The sequence below is a fragment of the Eriocheir sinensis genome, chromosome 70, assembly GCF_024679095.1.
Source record: "Eriocheir sinensis breed Jianghai 21 chromosome 70, ASM2467909v1, whole genome shotgun sequence".
Taxonomy (NCBI): domain Eukaryota; kingdom Metazoa; phylum Arthropoda; class Malacostraca; order Decapoda; family Varunidae; genus Eriocheir; species Eriocheir sinensis.
In genome coordinates this window covers 186,081-208,818 of record NC_066578.1, presented here as the reverse complement: position 1 = coordinate 208,818, position 22,738 = coordinate 186,081, and the positions used below count along the sequence as shown (strand labels likewise).

At 46.1% G+C, this 22,738-nt stretch overlaps 1 protein-coding gene and 2 long non-coding RNA genes across 7 annotated transcripts in view; all 3 read left to right on the top strand.

Annotated features, from left to right (window-relative positions):
* The window catches only part of LOC126988665 (zinc finger protein 714-like), a 195,665-nt gene extending 193,162 nt beyond the window's left edge, over positions 1-2,503 (top strand). Inside the window, exons 5-6 of the mRNA XM_050847021.1 lie at positions 347-688; positions 2,373-2,503. Coding sequence (XP_050702978.1) covers positions 347-688; positions 2,373-2,503 — 473 coding nt within the window. The remainder of the gene's footprint in view (positions 1-346; positions 689-2,372) is intronic.
* Positions 2,504-7,766: 5,263 nt separating this feature from the next.
* LOC126988691 (uncharacterized) lies at positions 7,767-20,626 on the top strand. Of its 5 annotated transcripts, none has more exons than XR_007742458.1 (3): positions 7,767-7,903; positions 17,526-19,682; positions 20,522-20,626. It is a non-coding gene; the product is annotated as an uncharacterized LOC126988691 (long non-coding RNA). The 5 variants fall into 5 exon arrangements; XR_007742457.1 differs by having other exon boundaries at positions 7,876-8,021; XR_007742461.1 differs by lacking the exon at positions 7,767-7,903 and adding an exon at positions 7,925-8,011.
* On the top strand, positions 12,074-16,111 carry LOC126988692 (uncharacterized). Its single transcript, XR_007742462.1, has 3 exons — positions 12,074-14,490; positions 14,631-14,825; positions 15,122-16,111. It is a non-coding gene; the product is annotated as an uncharacterized LOC126988692 (long non-coding RNA).
* Positions 20,627-22,738: the final 2,112 nt, after the last annotated feature.

Here is a 22,738-nt window from a genome sequence, read left to right as displayed (position 1 = left end):
AAGCGTTGTTCTGTAAGCTGATGGAACTTAAGTGGCCAAATGCTGTTTACCAGGATTGCCTTATTGTGAGGCTAGGTGGGCAACATACTGCCATGAAATTCATGCAAGTCATCGGCAAACATATACAATCATTAGAGCTGCTGGAAGCTTGGGTAGAAGGCGGTCTACTTGGTCCCAAAACTGCTGAACAAGTCATGGCAGGAAAATTTTACACTAAAGGAATGAGAGCCCATAAGATCACAGCTGATTAGTTGTATGGACGAAAAGAACCCTGACTTGAAAGACCTGTTTGACAACACAAAGAATGGTCCTATCAAAGAACTTAAATCATTATTTGCTTCAGAAGAGTTCGAAGCTGTCATGCAAGCCTTCGTTGCTGGTAATGAGAACCCAAACTTCATGTTCTGGTGGAGCTACATGGAGTTGGTCCACATACTCCTGCTGTTCACTCGTGCTCAGAGGGATGGAATCTGGGACCTGGACTTCCATGCTTTTCAGCGAATGTTGCCGTATTTCATGCACTACAACCATGTGAACTTTGCTCGCTGGGGAACCATCTGCTTGAACGAGATGTACCAGCTTCCAGAAGAGGTTAAGAAGGAATTTGAAGATGGCAACTTTGTCGTCAAGCGCTCCTCACTGCGCTTCAACCAAGTGGACCCAGACCAGAGTCAAGAGTGGCTTGGTTGTATTGGGAAGAAAGGGGGTGGCATCATTGGCATCACAAAGACTACTTCAGCTCTCAGCAGATGGGCTCTGTCTTTCAATCTCCGATCTCAAATTGCCCACGACACCAGAGCTGCTGTTGGTCTTGCAATTCACAATGACTATATCCACTACGAAACAACAAAAAGCAGAATGAGGCTGGATTCGAGAGTTGAGGATTCATTGCTTACTGTCATGCAGAGATTTGGTTTATTCACAGATAACTTACCCCATACACTGCAGAACATTGCAAACAAAGACTTGGCTACCCAATTAAGAGATTGAAGATGACCTGTTGACAGCTGCACAGAAAGGGCAAGATCAGCTAGATGTATTTGTGGAGGAGAGGCTGCTGCCAGCTGAAGCGAGAAGGGTCACTTTGGGGGACAAACTACCACAAAACAAATACCTGACATTTGGTTCTCTGTATGAAGTTAAACAATCAGATGCAATAACTGGAAGGGCAAAAACAGTGAAGGCAGACAGGAACATTTTACAACGCCTCATTGTTGCATATGAAGCAGGACGCCCAGTCAACCTCAACAACATTATGACACACGAACTGTTTTTTGTTCCCCTATCTTTGGCAGAAGTAAATGGACAGCTTCGAACAGGCTCAAAGACTGTTCTTGCTGGGATCTTGACTGCTGGCATTTCTTGTCCCACCCACCTTGACGCTGCAGACCTTCAGCATGAGACACTTTTAGTCATTGATGGCCAAGCTCTGGTCAGTGCAATTGGAAAGCCACAGGCAGCAAAGACTTTTGGAAACCTTGCAGACATCTTTGTAGAAACTGTTTTACAAAGTGGAGCACACTTTCACCTCATTGATGTTCTCTTTGATCATTACTATGAGCAGTCCATCAAAAGTGGCACACGGAAACGGCGTGGGAAAGGATTAATGGCAATTAGGAGACCTATCGCGAGCAGAGAAGTACCTCTTCCTGCAAAGTGGAGAAACTTCATTGTTTACAAAGAAAATAAAACAGACCTCGCTTGCTTTCTTTCTGAACAGCTGATTCTGAGAGCGCCATCAAACAAGACTATAGTTGCTGCAGGTGGTTTCAGTGATGAAGAAAGGGTCGAGGCTTCTGACACAAACATTGACACCAACGGCTTGAAGGCTAAACATTAAGAAGCTGTCACAAGGATGATCCTTAATTCACTGTATTCAAAGTAGAACATCAAGCATAGCTGTATCGGCAAGAGACACTGATATCTTGGTATTGCTGGTTACTTACTTCCATATGATGTCATGCCAGCAACTGTGGATGAAAGCATGGACAGCAAGGCAAAGGAAGTACATTCCAGGCCACGCCATTGTGGAAAAGCTGCAGATGGGGCCACAAATTATCCAGCTGCTTTCAGCTTTCCATGCACTGCCTGGGAGCGACTCAGCCTTATACACTGCAGGACACACGAAGAAGACTTGCTGGGATGCGTTAGTGCAGCATAACCATCCGCTGAGTGGACTTGGTGTTAGCACTTTCCTAACTGACCGTACCATTCAGGATGCAGAAGTCTTTTTCGGCAAAGTGTATGGTGCACTGAATGCTGACAACATCAATGAAATTCGAAAAAGTATGTTCGTCAAGGGGATGACACTAGAAAGACTGCCACCAAGCAGAGATTCTCTCTACTTTCACATTCAGCGCTCTCATTATCAGGCTTTAGTGTGGAGGCAGGCCCACTTGCAGCACCCAGTTCTCCCTCCACCAGAAACCATGGGGTGGAGAGTAGAGGGGAGCTCACTTGTTCCTCAACTCTCATCGCTGCCTCCCATTCCAGAAGCTCGTGAAGAATTGATCACCTGTGTCTGTACCACTGGATGCAAGACAGCACGGTGCAGCTGCAAACCTAACTCATGTACTACATCTTGCAAGTGTAGGAGGTCCAATGACAATTGTATGAATCAGTAACTTTGGAGTTTGTGGAATGCATACATGTAGGTATAATAAGTAGACGATTTTGGGGCGCCATTTTCTTTTTTGTGATTTGTGGGGAAACAATAGCTTTCACAGCTTGGCATACAGCAGATATGGATTCAGCACCCAATAAACATAAAGAAACAACACACAAAATGCTTTTCCTCAAAAATGCCTATCACATTTTTTCCTGGGGGATTATCCCATTTTCTCTCCTGAGTATAGGTCTTGAATCCCATTTTCTTTCGTCCGGACATGCATGTCGAGGATAAGAAATAGTAATGTTTTTTATCTTCAAATTGACGATAGCCACTTCCTTATGGCCACAGGTAGGTTGAATGATTAACACATACACACCTAAGTAAACAGGTGGGCAGGTAAACGAGGCTCCAATACCAGAAAACAGCTTCGAAAGAGAAGAAACGAAGTCCCACCGGCGTGTTCCGGAGTTTGTGACCCACAAGGCCCAGACGGTGAGGGTAAGTCACTCTGCCTCCTTCATATTACTGCATGTTCACGTTCACTTAATATATAAATCACCTGTCACGGCTTTCAGGTAAGTCGTGGACACCTTGTAACCCTCTGGTTTTACTGTATGAGTGAAGGGAGGGGCGAGTGAGGCAGGAAAAGTATTTGGAAATGGAGGTAAAATGGCGTGGTGAGGTGGGGCAGGATACGGCGGTGGGTGGGGGGGGGGCGGTGAGGCGAGGCAGAGTTAGTGGACATTTGATCGCACCTGGGCTGCCTCCTCCACCTTGAAATATATAAGAATGTAGTACAGGTGTTTCATTTGACATATTCCCGGTAGGTTCGGCGACGCCCCGGGACCAACATATTTCCGTTCCACGCCTGCCACCGAGCCTGCCTCAGGTCACGCAGGATGGCCAGCGGCACCCTAAATCTTTGTGCCCTGCAGCTGGCAAGTTAAAACTTATAAGTTCAAACAAATTCATCTGACCTACTCAGTCTGGCCCAGCCCCCTTCCAGTGTAACGCCACATATCCCACATTCCACATGCATCCATACGACATATGTGTGGCACGAAGCACACGAGAAATTAATCCAGACTCGGAACGGGTTTTACCGGCGCCGGGGAGCGAACCTGCGACTGGCTAGATGGGAGAGCCACTCCTGTACCAGTCGCCCAAAGAGGTACCCCACTCGCAAAGTGAGTTTGTGAGGCTTTCTGCATCAGGCGGGTCAGTCACTACACCATCCCATCCCAGCCAAGTTGACTGTTCCATCGGCGTATTCCACTTTTAACACAACCCCCTATAGTCCGGCAAATCTTAAGTGGCGGCTCTGACGTAGACAGCTCGCTAGACCCTGTTGCCACGTCTCCAACTGACCTCGCACACCGTGCCTTTCACACCATTTTCTCTCTGTGTGTGTGTGTGTGTGTGTGTGTGTGTGTGTGTGTGTGTGTGTGTGTGCTCGCGAGAAATGTGGGGGTGTACTCACATTCGGGGAGCATGGTGCACGACAATGCATAATAATAATAATAATAATAATAATAATAATAATAATAATAATAATAATAATAATAATAATAATAATTATAATAATAATTATAATATTAATAATAAACCTCTTTAAAAAAACGCACCAAGACTCTTTACCCCTTGGGTGGTGTGGAAATAAGGTCAAAGTGTAATATTTTAATGTTCTTAGCGACCACTCCTTCCCCACTCCCTGGCCGTCCCCAGCGGAACCTCACCATTCACCTGGATGACTCACATCAAAACTTGCTTGACGGTCTTGGCATTCCATATACAGGTACAGTCTCCATATTTTATCATAATTATGCCACATGGCTGACATTGTATGGCAGATGGCAGACACACACCAAAAAATGGCAGAAATGCGGTAATTAAAGCAGGCAGGGCAACTGGCAACTGCGGTGTGTTGGGTTGACTTGAGCTGACAACGCCGCGGTGACAACGCTGCCAAGTGTTGTACAAATTTCCTTGTATTCACTCACAGATAGAGAATCAATCATAAAAGCCATATTTGTTTTTATACTAGAGTGAGAGAGAAAAAGAGAGACACGGGGAAAGAGGGAGAGAAGGGTGCAAGAGGCACGGTACGCGAGGTCAGTTGGAGACATAGCCCCGGTGTCTAGCGGGAGGACTCATGAGGCTACTCGCCATTGTCGTCAGTAAAACTAACTTTATATGAAATATATGGGTCTATATTTCCTAAAACATACTTTTCCTTAATCTGATAGCCAAACATTATAGGCTGCATAAATAGCCCCTAAAATTAGTCATCCATGACCTTCTGACAGTCCTTCAAAAACAAATTCAAATCAACAGCATTGTGGGACATTCATGACGTCGTATTGCTCGGATTTCTACTTGACAAAAGTGTTACTAAAATGCAGAAATTTGAGGTTACCTTTAAGTGAAGGACTAATAGAGGGAATATTTCGGAAACAAGTACTTTCCGCTCATGCGAGTCCACTACAACTTCATATCAAGTAAGTTTATGAAGTGACTGCTTCGTAGTGGGGTGACATCAGCGCCACACGCCCATGGTGTAGAGAAAAAAAAACGCATAAAACTTTTTGTTTGTCGTCACTCTGGCATGGCCATGAATCAGGGGAGGGAGGCATGGCTTAAGCTGTGTATGTAGCCTACTAGCTGTAAATGCTCGATTTAGCGGAAAAAGTATATTCCGATGATGCCGTGCAATTTAGCGGAAAAATTCCACTAAGTCAAGAGCGCTGCCGCTATGCGGCTCTCACACATTCCCGGTCCCGGGTCCGGGTGTTTTTGATCATTCATATGTCTGACCTCGCCATGGCTTTCCTCAGCTCTAGTGAACATGAGATTGAACTCCTTACATTTGACGTGGATAGTGACCAAATTTTGTTGATGCTCGTTTACCTGCTGGAAAATAGACGATTGAAAAGTAAAGAGGAGACGTGGGGCAACGTGGGTGAGAACATGGATGCAGAGAAGGAAAACCTAATGTGCTTGGACAGGTATGTTCCAGGAGGTACTGAAATGAGTCGCACCAGGTGTTGTTTTAATGGGGTCCGCCCTCCTAATCGCGTGCCACTCCTCCCTAATCTCCAGGTCAAACACAGATGTTCACTCGCGGTCTACCGCTGGTCTACCGCCGGTCTGCCGTCGATCTGCCGCCGGTTGCTGGCGGTTGACCGCCGGTATTTTTCGATACCGCCGGTCGACCAAGAGCATCCTCGATGTTTTTGGAAATTTTGAAGTTGACCGGCATTGGTCGGCGGGCGTCTACGATCATCAGGGTCTACCGGCGGTGCACCGGCGGTCTGACGCCGACCATCTCCGATCTTACAGCCGGTCAACCGCCGATTGGTTTATCGGGAGTGGTCGGGGACGATCGGGACCGGGACCAGGAATGTGTGCGAGCCGCTTAACTTCTAACTTAACATGCTACACCTTTTCACCCTCAAATTAAAAAAGTTGAATTTCAAATAAAAAAGTTGAAATTCATATTTAAAAAGTTGTAATTCAAATAAAAAAAGGTGAATTTCAAATTTAGAAAGTTGAATTTCAAATTAAAAAAGTTGAATTTCAAATTAAAAAAGTTGAATTTCAAATTAAAAAAGTTGAAATTCAAATTAAAAAATGAATTTCAAATTAAACAAGTTGAATTTCAAATTAATAAAGTTGAAATTCAAATTTAAAAAGTTGAAATTCAAATTTAAAAAATTGAATTTCAAATTTAAAAAGTTGAATTTCAAATTAAAAAAGTTGAAGTACAGCTGAGTCAACTAGACCTCACGAGGCGCCTCCTCCCTCGCCCCTTGTCGAAACTCATGGGGGGTGGGTGTTAACACTTGGGTTAAGCATCGTACTGCTGCCTTGCCGCGCCGTATAGGGTTAATATGCTCATCCGTGGTGCAGTGGTCAGCACGTCTGCATGGCTACGAATCTGTGGGCCTGGGTTCGATCCCAGCCTCGCCCTCGGCAGTTGGTGCACAGCCCACCCAGCTGTTGATCCATCCCTTATGGGCTGCTTAATAGACGGGTGCCTGGGGAAGGTAAACTGTGGAAACCCGGATGTCACTGTATAGCCCTGTGTCCCGGGGTAGAGCCGGTATTTACCCATGCAAGTGCCACATACTTATATCACTACTTTTCTCATTTAATTTTTATTTCCATGTCTTTAAGGGACCTAAGTTTATTAATAACAAACTTGATAAAAAGAAATTCCTGACTATGGACACCTTAATTCTTTCAGGCCAGCACTGATTACTCTTTTTTTCTTCCCTTTTATGGTGGAACAACGAGTTAATTGTGGGTCTTTTTTTTTTCTTAAGCAGTTGATATTGCCCTTTAGCTGCTGAAATTGTTGTATAAAAAAAAATCAGTGCACAGGTATCGGTATCGGTCAAATATTGGGGTATTGGTATCGGTCAAATATTGGGGTATTGGTATCGGTCAAATATTGGGGTATCGGTATCGGTCAAATATTGGGGTATTGGTATCGGGCAAATATTGGGGTGTCGGTATCGGTCAAATATTGGGGTATTGGTATCGGTCAAATATTGGGGTATTGATATCGGTCAAATATTTGGATATTGGTATCGGTCAAATATCGGGGTATTGGTATCGGGCAAATATTGGGGTATCGGTATCGGTCAAATATTGGGGTATTGGTATCGGTCAAATATTGGGGTAGGTATCGGGCAAATATTGGGGTATCGGTATCGGTCAAATATTGGGGTATTAATTGGTATCGGTCAAATATTGGGGTATCGGGTATCGGTCAAATATTGGGGTATCGGTATCGGTCAAATATTGGGGTATTAATTGGTATCGGTCAAATATTGGGGTATCAGTATCGGTCAAATATTCCGGGGTATCGGTTACCGGTCAAATATTGGGGTATTGGTATCGGTCAAATATTGGGGTATCGGGTATCGGTCAAATATATTGGGGTATCGGGTATCGGTCAAATATTGGGGTATCGGTATCGGTCAAATATTGGGGTATTAATTGGTCTCGGTCAAATATTGGGGTATCAGTATCGGTCAAATATTCCGGGGTATCGGTTACCGGTCAAGTATCGGTATCGGTCAAAATTTTGGTATCGGTACATCTCTACGCAAAACACCAATTTTCCCCCCCCCCCCCTCCCTTGCCCTTAGAAAAATGATGCTTTGCGACCAAAACAATCAACAAATTACTGCAAAACACCAAAAGCTGCCAGAAAAAATAGTTTCGTCCTCACCAATGAACGTCATGGCAGTAACACACAAGGCGTGACGGCCCCCTCCTTGGAAAGTAAGGATTTGCAATTAAAATAAATGTCAACTCTCCAAAGACAGCGGGTGATGTTCTGGAATACTACCAGGGCACGTTTGCGACCTCGCGTCCCAGGCCTGCCATCTTGTGAGTGACGGTGAGCCCCCAACCCAAGGCCCCCAGCCACCGCCCTTTGACTTACTTTTCGGGGCTCAGGTCACAGCTCGGTGTTTTTTTTCTTTCAGAATTACACCCAAGCTTACGAAGTGCAAGTTTACTTATTACAAGCCTTTTGGGTCTCAGGTGATGGCTTGGTGTTATTTCAGAATTACACCCAAGCTTATGAAGTGCAAGTTTACTTATTACAAGCCTTTTGGGTCTCAGGTGATGGCTTGGTGTTATTTCAGAATTACACCCAAGCTTACGAAGTGCAAGTTTACTTATTACAAGCCTTTTGGGTCTCAGGTGATGGCTTGGTGTTATTTCAGAATTACACCCAAGCTTATGTATTACAAGTTTACCTATTTCAAGCTTACCTACTACGAGCTTTTTGGGGCTCAGGTGATGGGTCACTAATATTTCAGAATTACACCCAAGTTTCCATATAAACTTACCTATTTCAAACTTACCCATACAAACATTTTAGGGCTCAGGTGATGGCTTGGTATTATTTCAGAATGACACCCAAGCTTACCCATTTCAGGTTTATCTACTTCAAGCTTTTTGTGGCTCAGGTGACTGCTCGGGGATTGTTGAGGGAAGGGCAGCCTGCTAATTTTGCGACACTGGCTTTATTGCTTTATATGCCTTTTATTACGGAGAAAGTTTTATTTTCCGGAAACCACTGAATGGTTGACTTTTCAATGCCTGATGTACAGCCGCCACTGCCCCGTCCCGTCCCGCGCTGTGTATTTCCGCCAGCCCACACCACTTGCCAAATAAATGTAAACTAACCTAACTTAGGGTAAAATTCTAGTGTTTTCCCATACTCCCCCCTCCCCCCCAAACAAGCCTGGGGACCTGATGAGAATGCGGGGTTTCAGGTGGGGGACACGAAATCCGTCGCATTCGCGTATTTTGTTAGTGGGGGGGGGAGGGATAAAAACTCCCTAGATCTATGGAAATTCCCTAAATTTAGGGAAATTTTCCTCCCACCACCACTAAAATAAGCGTTTGCGACGAATTTAGTGTTTCCCATATGAAAACCACGCACTCAGTGGATCCCCAAGCTTGTTATGGGAAAGAAGCGTAGTGAACCCACCAAACGATGCTCACCTCACCATCTGGCGTGGCACCGGCGGCCATCTGTGCTCACATAAACGCCTTCACCACACTCATGCCCTCTCTCTCTAGTAGGCTGTCACCTCATTGCAAGGTTTCTGTCCTCCAAGTAGAGTCCGTGGCACCAAACACAGTGTATCTTCATTGTTTATCACTGACAGCCTTTAACAGTACTGCGGCTTGTGCAGGAAGTGCAGGCTCTCGAACTTCTTGCCCGAGCTGTTCGAACACGTGAATCCTTACTGACCGGATTTTGAATCTGCTTCACGGGCTCGTATTCCCAGTATACAAGGTGATTGTGGATATTGACCCCACGCCTCCAGAATACGATAATACGCCTCCATATATCATAGTAAAAAAACAACAAAGTACTTAAAAGTAAAGAACCCGAATTAATCACCTTCCCCCAACGATCTTGGGGGACCTGCGTGAACTCGGGGTATTTGGGTGGGGGAGCATATTTAAACTACTCCAACCGAACTTTACGACCTGGTCTCATATGCGTGGGCTAATGGCTAACTAAGCGTACCATCGCTAACCAAGCGTACCATCGGTAATAGTATTAGGTAAAGGTGCGTGTTCTGAAAAAAATAAAATAACCACGCGTGGTGGACCTGGTCTCACATGCATGGGCTAATGGCTAACTAAGCGTACCATCGCTAACCAAGCGTACCATCGGTAATAGTATTAGGTAAAGGTGCGTGTTCTGAAAAAAATAAAATAACCACGCGTGGTGGACCTGGTCTCACATGCGTGGGTTAATGGCTAACTAAGCGTACCATCGGAAATAGTATTAGGTAAAGGTGTGTGTTCCCCCCCAAAAAAAAGAAATAAATAACCACGTGTGGTGGACCTGGTCTCACCTAGCGTATCATTGCGAACTAGATCGTTGGCAACGCTGCTCATATTGCAATGGCGTTGCCATGTAAACACATCGTCCGTATGTATAATATGCCCTTAAGTACACTATGGAGGCGTAATATCGTATTTTCGAGGTGCGGAGTGATTTTCAATAATTACCTTGCGTAGTTTCCGTACGTTGTAAAAAAAACCCGGAATGTATGAAATTTCCCTACATCTAAGTAATTGTAAGGAATTTCCCTACAGCTAGGGTATTTTTCAACCCCTCATAACTCAAAAACTATGCATTTGCGACGCATTTCATGTTTACCACCGCATTCCCCGAAGTCTCAATGGCCCCCTAGCCAATTTTGGTTGCGAGGGGTGAGTATGGGCAAACACTAGAATAATACCTAACTTAGCGTAACCTACGAAGCCCCCTCAACCCCCCTCCCTCCCCCCTGTGTTTTCACATTATACATCATTATATAAAAATTCCTACTATTTTCTGGAAGTCATTCGTTACTGCACTGCATTCAGGGACCAAAAAAGAATCCATAATGTAAGTATTCAACATTACACATTGTACTCAACATTAGCCCCAACTTACCCATTTTAATCTTGCTTTGTTCCAGCTTACCTATAACAAGCTTACCTATTGCAGTAGCATGTTAGGTTAAGACTTCCCTCACCAATCCATCCAGTCACCACTCTGGCACTGTTACCATCGTGCTGTCACCGCCAGTGACATAAATGGCTCAGTGTGAAGCCTATCACACATATTTATCTTAAAAAATTAAGCTCAACAAAACTAACCAAAGTACTAAATCTAACCTAATGTGACCAGACCTAACTATAGCTATGTGGTAAATTCCAGAAGTACACCTGTCTCCATGCAGTAGCTATACCTCCACCCATGTCATTGCGAAGGACACCTTTGTGCTGTTTTTATGCCTTAGTGCCGCTGCCTGTTTTGGGTGTTTTTTCTTTGATTTGATAGTTTTTTCATTCCTGTGAGTGCTCTGAGGCATCATTTGAGTATTGGGTATTATTCTAGTGTTTGCCCATACTCACCCCTCGCAACCAAAATTGGCTAGGGGGCCATTGAGACTTCGGGGAATGCGGTGGTAAACATGAAATGCGTCGCAAATGCATAGTTTTTGAGTTATGAGGGGTTGAAAAATACCCTAGGTGTAGGGAAATTCCTTGCAATTACTTAGATATAGGGAAATTTCATACATTCCGTTTTTTTCTACATTTTTGTCATTTAGCAGGTCGTAAAGTTCGGTTGGAGTAGTTTAAATATGCTCCCCCACCCAAATACCCCAAGTTCACGCAGGTCCCCCAAGATCGTTGGGGGAAGGGGATTAATTCGGCTTCTTTACTTGTAAGTACTTTTTTGATTTTTTTTACTATGATATATGGAGGCGTATTATCGTATTCTGGAGGCGTGGAGTCAATATCCACAATCACCTTGTATACTGGGAATACGAGCCCGTGAAGCAGATTCAAAATCCGGTCAGTAAGGATTCACGTGTTTGAACAGCTCGGGCAAGAGGTTTGAGAGCCTGCACTTCCTGCACAAGCCGCAGTACTGTTAAAGGCGCGGTGTTGGATGGATCCCGGTAGTCAGTGATAAACAATGAAGATACACTGTGTTTGGTGCCACGGACTCTACTTGGAGGACAGAAACCTTGCGATGAGGTGACAACCTACTAGAGAGAGAGGGCATGAGTGTGGTGGAGGCGTTTATGTGAGCACAGATGGCCGCTGGTGCCACGCCAGATGGTGAGGTGAGCATCGTTTGGTGGGTTCACTACGCTTCTCTCCCAAAACAAGCTTGGGGATCCACTGAGTGCATGGTTTTCATATGGGAAACACTAAATTCGTCGCAAACGCTTGTTTTAGTGGTGGTGGGAGGAAAAATTCGCTAAATTTAGGGAATTTCCTTAGATCTAGGGAGTTTTTATCCCCCCCCCCCCCACTAAAAAAATACGCGAATGCGACGGATTTCGTGTCCCCCACCCGAAACCCCGCATTCCCACCAGGTCCCCAGGCTTGTTTGGGGGGGAGGGGGGAGTATGGGCAAACACTAGAATTTTACCGAGTATTGCTCCAGAAGTAAGTTTTTTCATTCCTGTGAGTGCTCTGAGGCATCATTTGGGTATTGCTCCAGAAGTACACCCAAGCTTCCCTACTTCACTTGCATGGGAGTTAACCCTTAAGGAGAAGGTCCGCTGTGGATTAAAATTGCATCTATGGTCATGAATAATTTCTATGTTGTATATAGTAGTACCATTGTTATTATATGAAAATTTCAAGCTGATCAGATGAAATGAAAAATTAAAGAACAGTATTTTTCCTTGTTTTTATGAAAAATTTGAATTAATTTTTCTCAGCCATTTTTTTACCGACTTTCTTGTGACACACACATCTGATAATTCATTGTTATTCTAACAATTTGTCAAGATGTTTTTTTGAAAACTTTTTGTCAATCCAAAAATGTTTATTTTTAAAATTGTTTTTGGAAAATTTTCCCATATATCGAAACTATGCCGCTTTTCAAAAAAACATCTAGACAAATTTTACTACGATATATGATCTTGTATGTCCTAAAGTTTCATGAAAATCGTCTTGAAAGTAAAACCAAAAAATAATTTTATGTCTATTTTGTACTAGTTTTGAGAAAAACGCGATTAAAGGTTTGCTAAAGTTCTTCGGCCCAGTGAAGGTACTATACTGTCAATGCTACTTTAATATGAATTTTATGGGATCAGTAACCACATATCAGTGAGTGCATAAAAGGATCAGGCACCTTGTCCCCCCTTATTGCAGTTTTAATCGCTCAAAGTTGAGGGTGTCAGGGCGCGTCACGCCCCTCAATGATGTAAGGTTCGATCACTACTCTGCAGGTGCATAGCTATCGGTTGGAATTCCTTTGTCTGTCTTCCTCTTCTTCTTTATTGTCTTCATCGGTGTAATTCTTCTCTTTTCTCTCATTTCTTATCTTTTTTCTATGTATTCATTTGCTCCAAACATTTTTGTGAGCAGGTTGCACTTTTCATATTCATATTTTTTTTACGTGCCATCCTACAGCGCTGGTAGGCTTTCTTGAGTGGCCTGGATGGTAGTTGGCCCCAGCTCGTCATGGCGCAGGCAGGTGTTTTATAGTGACGCCATCTTTTCTTGGCTCATGCTCCCTGGAGCTCGTTCTTGATTCACTTGGACGGTTTCCTCTAGAGTCCAGGTTGATGGGTGGTCTTCAGGACAGCATGTGGGTAGTTTCAAGCCACTCAGCGGTGACTGAAAAATCCCAGGTGGTAGTGGCGGATTCGAACCCGCGTCGTCCGTCATGCAGTGAACGCGGGGCCTGCACTTTTAACCACTCAGCCACCGCCTACCAAATTGTGTTCCAAAACTGTTACATGGATTACAAACTCCACCCAGAAGATTGCTGCATGTTTGATTTTTCAACATTTATTCCATACTTTGGCATACCAGCTGATGCACTGCACTGAGCATGCCACGCCAGTGCAGTAGCCATTTAAATATCCTTGTTATTGGCATTTAAATTTATGTCTGACTGAAAAAAATCTACCATTTGAAAGTCAAAGGATAGGGTGTTGCCATAGACCATATAACTCATTTTCGTATTTTTCGAAAATTATTTTCATATTTTCATGGAGGACTCTTCCCTTAAAGCACGGCTCTGTCGGAGAAGGGTGGGGTGCTGGGACTCCCGTCATCAGTTGTCCCGCCAAGATTTGTTCCTCCCAACATCACATCTCCGCCGTGCTGCAGTCGAGGGACTCATACATAGTTTCTTTCATCATGTAGGTGAAAGATTGGCGGTGTTAAGGCACCATCAACTATTGTGTTCTTGTCTGCAATTGCCACACAGGGCTTTGCTGAAGAACACCTATTTCACCAAAGTTTGGCAACACGGCACACGCTCTGCCAACAGAAAATCTCCCTCTAGCCCGTCTTTTAGGGGCTGAGACTCACATCAGCAGTCACTTCCAGTTATTAGGGACACACCATTACCAGCTGTTCTCTCCTCCCTAGCAGTAGGCTGTTGGCAGAATATTGTAAAAAATTAAACATAACAAATCTAACCCAAACTAATCAGTAAAACTCCAGAATAATACCCGGCCCACTACAAAGGACGCCTTTTTGCGGTATTTATGTCCTTTATTACTGCTTGCCATTTTTTTTTCTTTGGTTTTATTGTTTTTTGGTTTGTTTGAGCGTTTTGATCCATCGTTTGTTGTGCAGACGAATAATAGCCATAGTAAGACAACGTTAATCTTGGCCCTTGACTCTACGGCCACCGTGTCGTGTGCAGGCCGCTCTGGCCTGAATGTAGCCAGCTTAGGTCAGGTTAGGCTGGATGTCATTTAGTGAGGTCAGGTTACGCTGGATTTAGTTTGGTTAGGTCAGAGTAGGTTAGATTTAGATTGGTTAGATCAGATATCGTCAGGCTAGGTTAGATTTAGTGTATTTAGGTCAGATTAAGTTAGATTCAGTTTGGTTAGGTTTGGTTAGGTCAGGTTAGGTTAGAGTTAGTTTGGTTAGGTCAGCTCAGGTTAGATTTAGTTTGGTTAGATCAGATATCGTCAGGCTAGGTTAGATTTAGTGTATTTAGGTCAGGTTAAGTTAGATTCAGTTTGGTTAGGTTTGGTTAGGTCAGGTTAGGTTAGAGTTAGTTTGGCTAGGTCAGCTCAGGTTAGATTTAGTTTGGTTAGGTTAGGTTACACTAGATTTAATTTGGTTAGGTCAGGTTACACTAGACTTAGTTTGGTCAGGTCAGGTTAGGTTAGATTTAATTTGGTTAGGTCAGGTTACACTAGACTTAGTTTGGTCAGGTCAGGTTAGGTTAGATTTAATTTGGTTAAGTCAGGTTATACTAGGCTAGTTTGGTCAGGTCAGGTTAGGTTAGATTTAATTTGGTTAAGTCAGGTTACACTAGGCTAGTTTGGTCAGGTCAGGTTAGGTTAGATTTAATTTGGTTAAGTCAGGTTACACTAGGCTAGTTTGGTCAGGTCAGGTTAGGTTAGATTTAATTTGGTTAGGTCAGGTTACACTAGGCTAGTTTGGTCAGGTCAGGTTAGGTTAGATTTAATTTGGTTAGGTCAGGTTACACTAGATTTAGTTGGTTTGGTTAGGTTTAGGCTAGCCTTAGTTTGGTTAGGTCAGGTTATGTTAGGTTAGATTAAGTCTCGTTAGTTTTGTTACGTTTGGTGTTTTCCGGTAAATACGTGTGATAGGCTTCACGCTGTGCTGCTGTTGTCACTGGCAGCGGTGGCGGCGGCGGTGAGCCAGAGGGTCACGCCGCCTGCAGCTGCACGGGCTCCCACACACAATTTCATGGCTTTTTTCACAGTTGCTTTTTCTTTCTCTTCACTCTTTCCTGTGGTTTTCCAGGAGGTTTAAAGTTAAGTAGAAAATATGTATGACAGCAGATTAAGTAGGATTTGAGATATTGGCACGTGAATAATGCCAATCTTGACCCCATTGTCACAGCCATGTTACGGTTGTTACTCACATGCACAACGCCTCAAAACACTCTCCTTAACTTAAAAAAAATATCAAATAGAAGAAAACTCTGGAAACAGGAAACTGCAGCAAAGGAAGTGTTTTCCCTTGCTGCATATTAAGGCCTTTGGGCACTCAACACACAGCCGTGTTGCTTGCCGTCTGAACCACTCGTGTGTGAGGCAGTGATTTCTCAGCATAGTGCCCGGGAGGATGTGTCAAGGGATGTGCTTCCATTTATTGCATTCTGGCAGCGGGGCACAAGCCAGGTCAGGTCAGGTCAAGTCAGGTTTAGTTGAGAGGAGGCGGTGGCTTGCACTCAGGAGAGTACATTCATGTTAATTGAATTCATCTCAATATTTCCATGTTACATTAACTCCAATGAATGTCAGGCTCTGCAAGATTGGGCATAATTGCCGGCGCAGTGTTAAAGAAAAATGGTGCAGGGGTGGAAGCAGGTGTGGAGTGTTTTCTCACAAAGGAAGGGGAGCCAGTAGTTGGGGGGCTGCAGGTGTGGAGTGTTTTCTCACAAAGGAAAGGGAGGCAGTAGTTGGGGGGCTGCAGGTGTGGAGTGTTTTCTCACACAGGAAAGGGAGCCAGTAGTTGGGGGGCTGCAGGTGTGGAGTGTTTTCTCACAAAGGAAAGGGAGGCAGTAGTTGGGGGGCTGCAGGTGTGGAGTGTTTTCTCACACAGGAAAGGGAGCCCGTAGTTGGGGGGCTGCAGGTGTGGAGTGTTTTCTCACACAGGAAAGGGAGCCAGTAGTTGGGGGCTGCAGGGGTGGAGGCGGGTGTGGAGTGTTCTCACAAAGGAAGGGGAGGCAGTAGTTGGGGGCTGCAGGGGTGGAGGCAGGTGTGGAGTGTTTTCTCACAAAGGAAGGGGAGGCAGTAGTTGGGGGCTGCAGGGGTGGAGGCAGGTGTGGAGTTTTTTCTCACAAAGGAAGGGGAGCCAGTAGTTGGGGCTGCAGGGGTGGAAGCAGGTGTGGAGTGTTTTCTCACAAATGAAGGGGAGCCAGTAGTAGGGGGGCTTCAGTGGTGGAGGCAGGTGTGGAGTGTTTTCTCAAAGGAAGGGGAGGCAGTAGTTGGGGGCTGCAGGGGGAGGCAGGTGTGGAGTGTATTCTCACAAAGGAAAGGGAGGCAGTAGTTGGGGGGCTGCAGGGGTGGAGTGGGATGTGGAGTGTTCTCAGAAAGGAAAGGGAGCCAGTAGTTGGGGGGCTGCAGGTGTGGAGTGTTTTCTCACACAGGAAAGGGAGCCAGTAGTTGGGGGCTGCAGGGGTGGAGGCGGGTGTGGAGTGTTCTCACAAAGGAAGGGGAGGCAGTAGTTGGGGGCTGCAGGGGTGGAGGCGGGTGTGGAGTGTTTTCTCACAAAGGAAGGGGAGCCAGTAGTTGGGGGGCTGCAGGGGTGGAGGCGGGTGTGGAGTGTTCTCACAAAGGAAGGGGAGCCAGTAGTTGGGGGGCTGCAGGGGTGGAGGGGGATGTGGAGTGTTCTCACAAAGGAAGGGGAGCCAGTAGTTGGGGGGCTGCAGGGGTGGAGTTGGGGAAGTCAAGGATGGCAGCTGAGGGCTTCAAGGTTTGCACGGAGTTAACCAATCTAGTTATACCAGGCATCAGTGGTGAGGGTCTATGTCCCCTACCCCCAGGAGTAAGCGGGGGGCAGGTATGCTATGTAATGGTAATCAGAATATTAAGACTAAGAACTGCCACTGAAGTATTCCTGCTTGTTTTCCTGCTCGGCTTTCTGGCATGTCACTTCATCATCACAGCCTCTTCCTCCAATTCCCCCCCCCCCCCCTCCTCCTCCTCCTCTGCCGTCAACAACTAGAGCCACCAGTGAGGGGCAGTGAGAGCAGGCTGCCTTGCTGCCTCCCTGGGGACCAACAGCAGGAAACTTCATAACTCTTCTGTCACTAAATCCTTTCCATTTTTCACTCAGGATTGGACAGAGTACTGGAGCACCCGATGGCACTTAGTCAGAAAAGGGCGTGGCATTAACAGCCCATCTCTTGCAGCCCAGGAAGTGATGTTGGCCATGCTGGGAGGAGCACAGCGCCAGGAGACTGCTGCTCAAGTCAGGGTCTGAGGCGGACGCTGTGCTCAGCGCTCGCTGCGTCCACACTGCCACTGACCTCTGGACTCCTTGGTACATCCCTCGCCTCACCTGCCGCTTGGTCCCTGAGTGTGGTGTAGGGGGAACCTTGCCGCCCGCTGCAGCTTCCCTGAGGTTACTGCAAGACCCTCACCCCAGGATTGGTGGGCAGGGGAGGCTGCAAGGCCGGGCAGCAGCCTGAGTGGCGGGACCAGCAGGAACACTGCCACTGCTGTGAGGACCAGAAGAACCACCACCACCACCACTGACAACATCATCAACAACAACAACAACAGTAACATCACCATCACCTTGCTGCTGGTATCTCCAGAAAGGAAAGAAGGGAAATATTGAGTGTGACAAAATTTGAGACTGGGAGCAAGTTCAACAGACACAGCCTTGCACACACTGGTGAGGAAAACCATGAGTGGCCAGCGTGTGGGGAAAGACTCCCTGGGAAGGCTGACCTCAGCAAATACACCCACACACTCTGCTGAAGGACCCCATGAATGCCTTGACTGTGGCAAAAAGTTCAGTTTGAAGGGTGACCTTAACAGACACACCCTTACACACACTGGTGAAAGACCTCATGAATGTCAAGTTTGTGGAAGAAGGTTTACACGGAAGAGTAGCCTGAACACACACACCCTGACACACACTGGTGAAAAACCTCATGAATGTCAAGTTTGTGGAAGAAGGTTTACACGGAAGAGTAGCCTGAACAAACACTCCCTTACACACACTGGTGAAAGGCCTCATGAATGCCAAGAGTGTGGCCAAAGGTTCAGTACAAAGGGTGACCTCAAGAAACACACCCTTACACACACTGGTGAAAGGCCTCATGAGTGTGAGGTTTGTGGTGACACATTCATCAGGAAGAGCCAGCTCGAGGTACACACTTACAAACACACTGGTGAAAGGCCTCATGAGTGTCTGGAATGTGGAGAAAGGTTCAGAGAGAAGCAAACCCTGGAGCGTCACATCTTCAGACACTCTGGCCTGAGAGAGTTCAAGTGTGATGTGTGTGGGAAGCACTTTAAAACAAAGAAGGACATTGCCCAGCACATGAAGACCCACTTCTGAAGTTCTGTGTTGTGCTGCTGTGTGGGACCTCAGTGACGGAGAACCAGTCATTAACACCACCTGGGGAGGACTGGCACTGTGTTGTGGCTGACTGCTGAGAGATGCACCAACAAGCCGCACCACAGTGAACAGTGCCGTCTGCCCCGAGCCAGAGTAGTGACAACTCTGTTACCTTGTCCCGGCACAGTGCAGCAGCGGTGACTCGGGCCGCCACAACAGACCATCAACAGGATTATCAAGGAGACACTGTGTGAAGGATTGTCAAGTTTCCCTGCGCTCCACAAGAAACCCGGCCCAACAGAGACCACTGGTGCAGACTGCCGGCCTGGGAGCTGTGATGGACGGAGTGCTTGTTAGGTTTGCTGCCCCAAGGGAATTGAAGGCAGAATATGTAATCGGGCAAGGCGTGCACACCAGGAACACTCCAGTGGTGTTTGTCAAGCCTTGTATTGTTGGCCAGTGGCTGGGTGAGTGCATGATGGACAGACAAGTGGCTCCAGCAGGGAAGGAGAGGGAGGCAGGGGGCTGAGCACTGTGCTGGGACTGAGGGGAGATAATGGCACAGGCAGTACAACAGTGTGGCGCGTGGAACACTCTTGGCGGAAACACCGAGAGAAAAATAACTGAAGAATACAGAAGAAGGAAGACCAGAGAGGGAGGAAGGAAGGCATACTGGGCCTCAGAGGTCTGGAGAAGAAGAGGAAGAAGATGCAAGGAACTGAAGAATACAGAAGAAGGACGACCAGAGAGGGAGGAAGGGAGGCATGCTGGGCCTCAGAGGTCTGGAGAAGAAGAGGAATGAAGAATGGAGATGAAGGAAGCATGAAGAGTAAGAAGGTCCCGGCACTCTGCGGGTGAGTGCCCTGTCCACAGGCCTTGAGAGGGGCCGTGTGCCTGCTGGACGCTGCCTGCTAGGGGACCGCGGCCACCCTTGTCCGAGGCAGCTGCTGACCCCCTACCTGCACCCTCGGCCAGGCCCACAGACACACCACAGCGGGTAAGTGATGTGGCTGCTCCATAATCTGCACACACACACACACACACACACACACACACACACACACACCACAGCAGGTAAGTGATGTGGCTGCTCCATAATCTGCACACACACACACACACACACACCACAGCAGGTAAGTGATGTGGCTGCTCTATAGTCTGCGCACACACACACACACACACACACACACACACACACACACACACACACACACACTAGGATTTAACTATTGCAATAAATGTTTTGTGCAATTCCAAGGCATTGTGAAGATAAGTCATCAATGATTTACAGTTCAATAACATTAGATTTAATTGAATTGAAACACTTATTGTTGATCCTCCTTCCATAGAGTTGTCCTCTGCAGCAAGGAGCACACCAGACACACACGTTTCTTGTCCTCCTGCCATAGAGTTGTCCTCCACTGCAAGGAGCACACCAGACACATACATTTCTTGTCGTCCTTCCATAGAGTTGTCCTCCACTGCAAGGAGCACACCAGACACACACATTTCTTGTCGTCCTTCCATAGAGTTGTCCTCCACTGCAAGGAGCACACCAGACACACACATTTCTTGTCCTCCTTCCATAGAGTTGTCCTCCACATCAAGCAGCACACCAGACACACACATTTCTTGTCCTCCTGCCATAGAGTTGTCCTCCACTGCAAGGAGCACACCAGACACACACATTTCTTCAGGTCTTTGCCAAAAACTCACTGAGAAACAGAGAAGAGAAACTTGTGTTTTGCTTTCATCCTTCTTCCATTGGTTAATATTTTCCCTTCATTCCACTGTAAAGTGTAGACTAAACAACACTAACAGATCTCCCCTTCCCAGGTTTGCCCGTGACCCGCGCACCCATTTCCTGGACCAGCGGGGCGAACACCACTTCCAGGACCCCAGGGACCCCCTCCCCCGAGGTGCGACGCATGGGACTCAAGGTGGGTGTGGGTCTGGGGGCCTGTGCTGTCCAAATCTCTTATGCCAGAGTTAACCAGCATTTTCATTCTTTTATCCCTATGCTGTCCCTTATGCAAGAGTTAACCCTTTCACTACTAAACACTCGCAGCAAGCGTTAGGCGTATTTGCTGGTGTTGCTAAACACTCGCTGCGAGCTACACCCGCGCTCAAATCTCTAGCGTATGAGAGTGTTCCAACACTAATTCTCACAACACAGGATTGCCAATTGAGTGGGTTCTTCACTAAATTTGGTGAAAAATCATATCAGCCCAGTGCAGCAAATCTACGGACGAGTAACTGGTGGATGTTCTTTCCCAATATAGCGGCATTTTTGCATAGCTTCACCTATCACCTGACTGATTCTTTGACCAAATAGTTGTAAATATTGCAGTTGGCAATAGTCCCTTGCCAGAATCTGAAGGAGAGATGTCCACAGTTCCCTCAATATGGCTGATCATCCTGCACTCACCGACGTAAGTGTTAACATTCAACACTCCCTGAACGTGCATGTATGTTCGCAAGAGAGGCATACATAACTGACTCCTATAGATCTGGACCTCCTCTTTCCAATGGTGTTTATGGTTTTTAGCTGTGATGAATAGGTTTTGAGATACAGTGTGCCTGAGGGAATAGTCGCGTCCGCACCGCGTGCAAGGAAAGGGTTAAGCAGCATCTTCATTCCTTCATCCCTGTGCTGTCCAAATCCCTTATGCAAGAGTTAACCAGCATCTTCATTCCTTCATCCTTGTGCTGTCCTAATCCCTTATGCAAGAGTTAAGCAGCATCTTCATTCCTTCATCCCTGTGCTGTCCAAATCCCTTATGCAAGAGTTAAGCAGTATCTTCATTCCTTCATCCCTGTGCTGTCCAAATCCCTTATGCAAGAGTTAAGCAGTATCTTCATTCCTTCATCCCTGTGCTGTCCTAATCCCTTATGCAAGAGTTAACCAGCATCTTCATTCCTACATCCTTGTGCTGTCCTAATCCCTTATGCAAGAGTTAACCAGCATCTTCATTCCTACATCCCTGTGCTGTCCTAATCCCTTATGCAAGAGTTAACCAGCATCTTCATTCCTACATCCTTGTGCTGTCCAAATCCCTTATGCAAGAGTTAACCAGCATCTTCATTCCTACATCCCTGTGCTGTCCAAATCCCTTATGCAAGAGTTAACCAGCATCTTCATTCCTTCATCCTTGTGCTGTCCTAATCCCTTATGCAAGAGTTAACCAGCATCTTCATTCCTTCATCCTTGTGCTGTCCTAATCCCTTATGCAAGAGTTAACCAGCATCTTCATTCCTTCATCCCTGTGCTGTCCAAATCCCTTATGCAAGAGTTAACCAGCATCTTCATTCCTTCATCCTTGTGCTGTCCTAATCCCTTATGCAAGAGTTAACCAGCATCTTCATTCCTTCATCCTTGTGCTGTCCAAATCCCTTATGCAAGAGTCAACCAGCATCTTCATTCCTTCATCCTTGTGCTGTCCAAATCCCTTATGCAAGAGTCAACCAGCATCTTCATTCCTTCATCCTTGTGCTGTCCAAATCCCTTATGCAAGAGTCAACCAGCATCTTCATTCCTTCATCCCTGTGCTGTCCAAATCCCTTATGCAAGAGTTAACCAGCATCTTCATTCCTTCATCCCTGTGCTGTCCAAATCCCTTATGCAAGAGTTAACCAGCATCTTCATTCCTTCATCCCTGTGCTGTCCAAATCCCTTATGCAAGAGTTAACCAGCATCTTCATTCCTTCATCCTTGTGCTGTCCTAATCCCTTATGCAAGAGTTAACCAGCATCTTCATTCCTTCATCCTTGTGCTGTCCAAATCCCTTATGCAAGAGTTAACCCTTTCCTTGCTCGTGGTGCGGACGCAACTTTCCCCTCAGGTGCAGTCGGGCAGCCCAATGGGGGGTCTCTTTTAACCTCTGTATCTCAAAAACTATTCATCACAGCTGATACCCCAAAACACCATTGGAAAGAGGAGGTCCAAATCTATAGGAGTCGGTATTGTATGCCTCTCTTGCGAACGTACATGCACGTTCAGGGAGTGTTGAATGTTAACACTTACGTCGGTGCATGTGGGATGATCAGCCATAT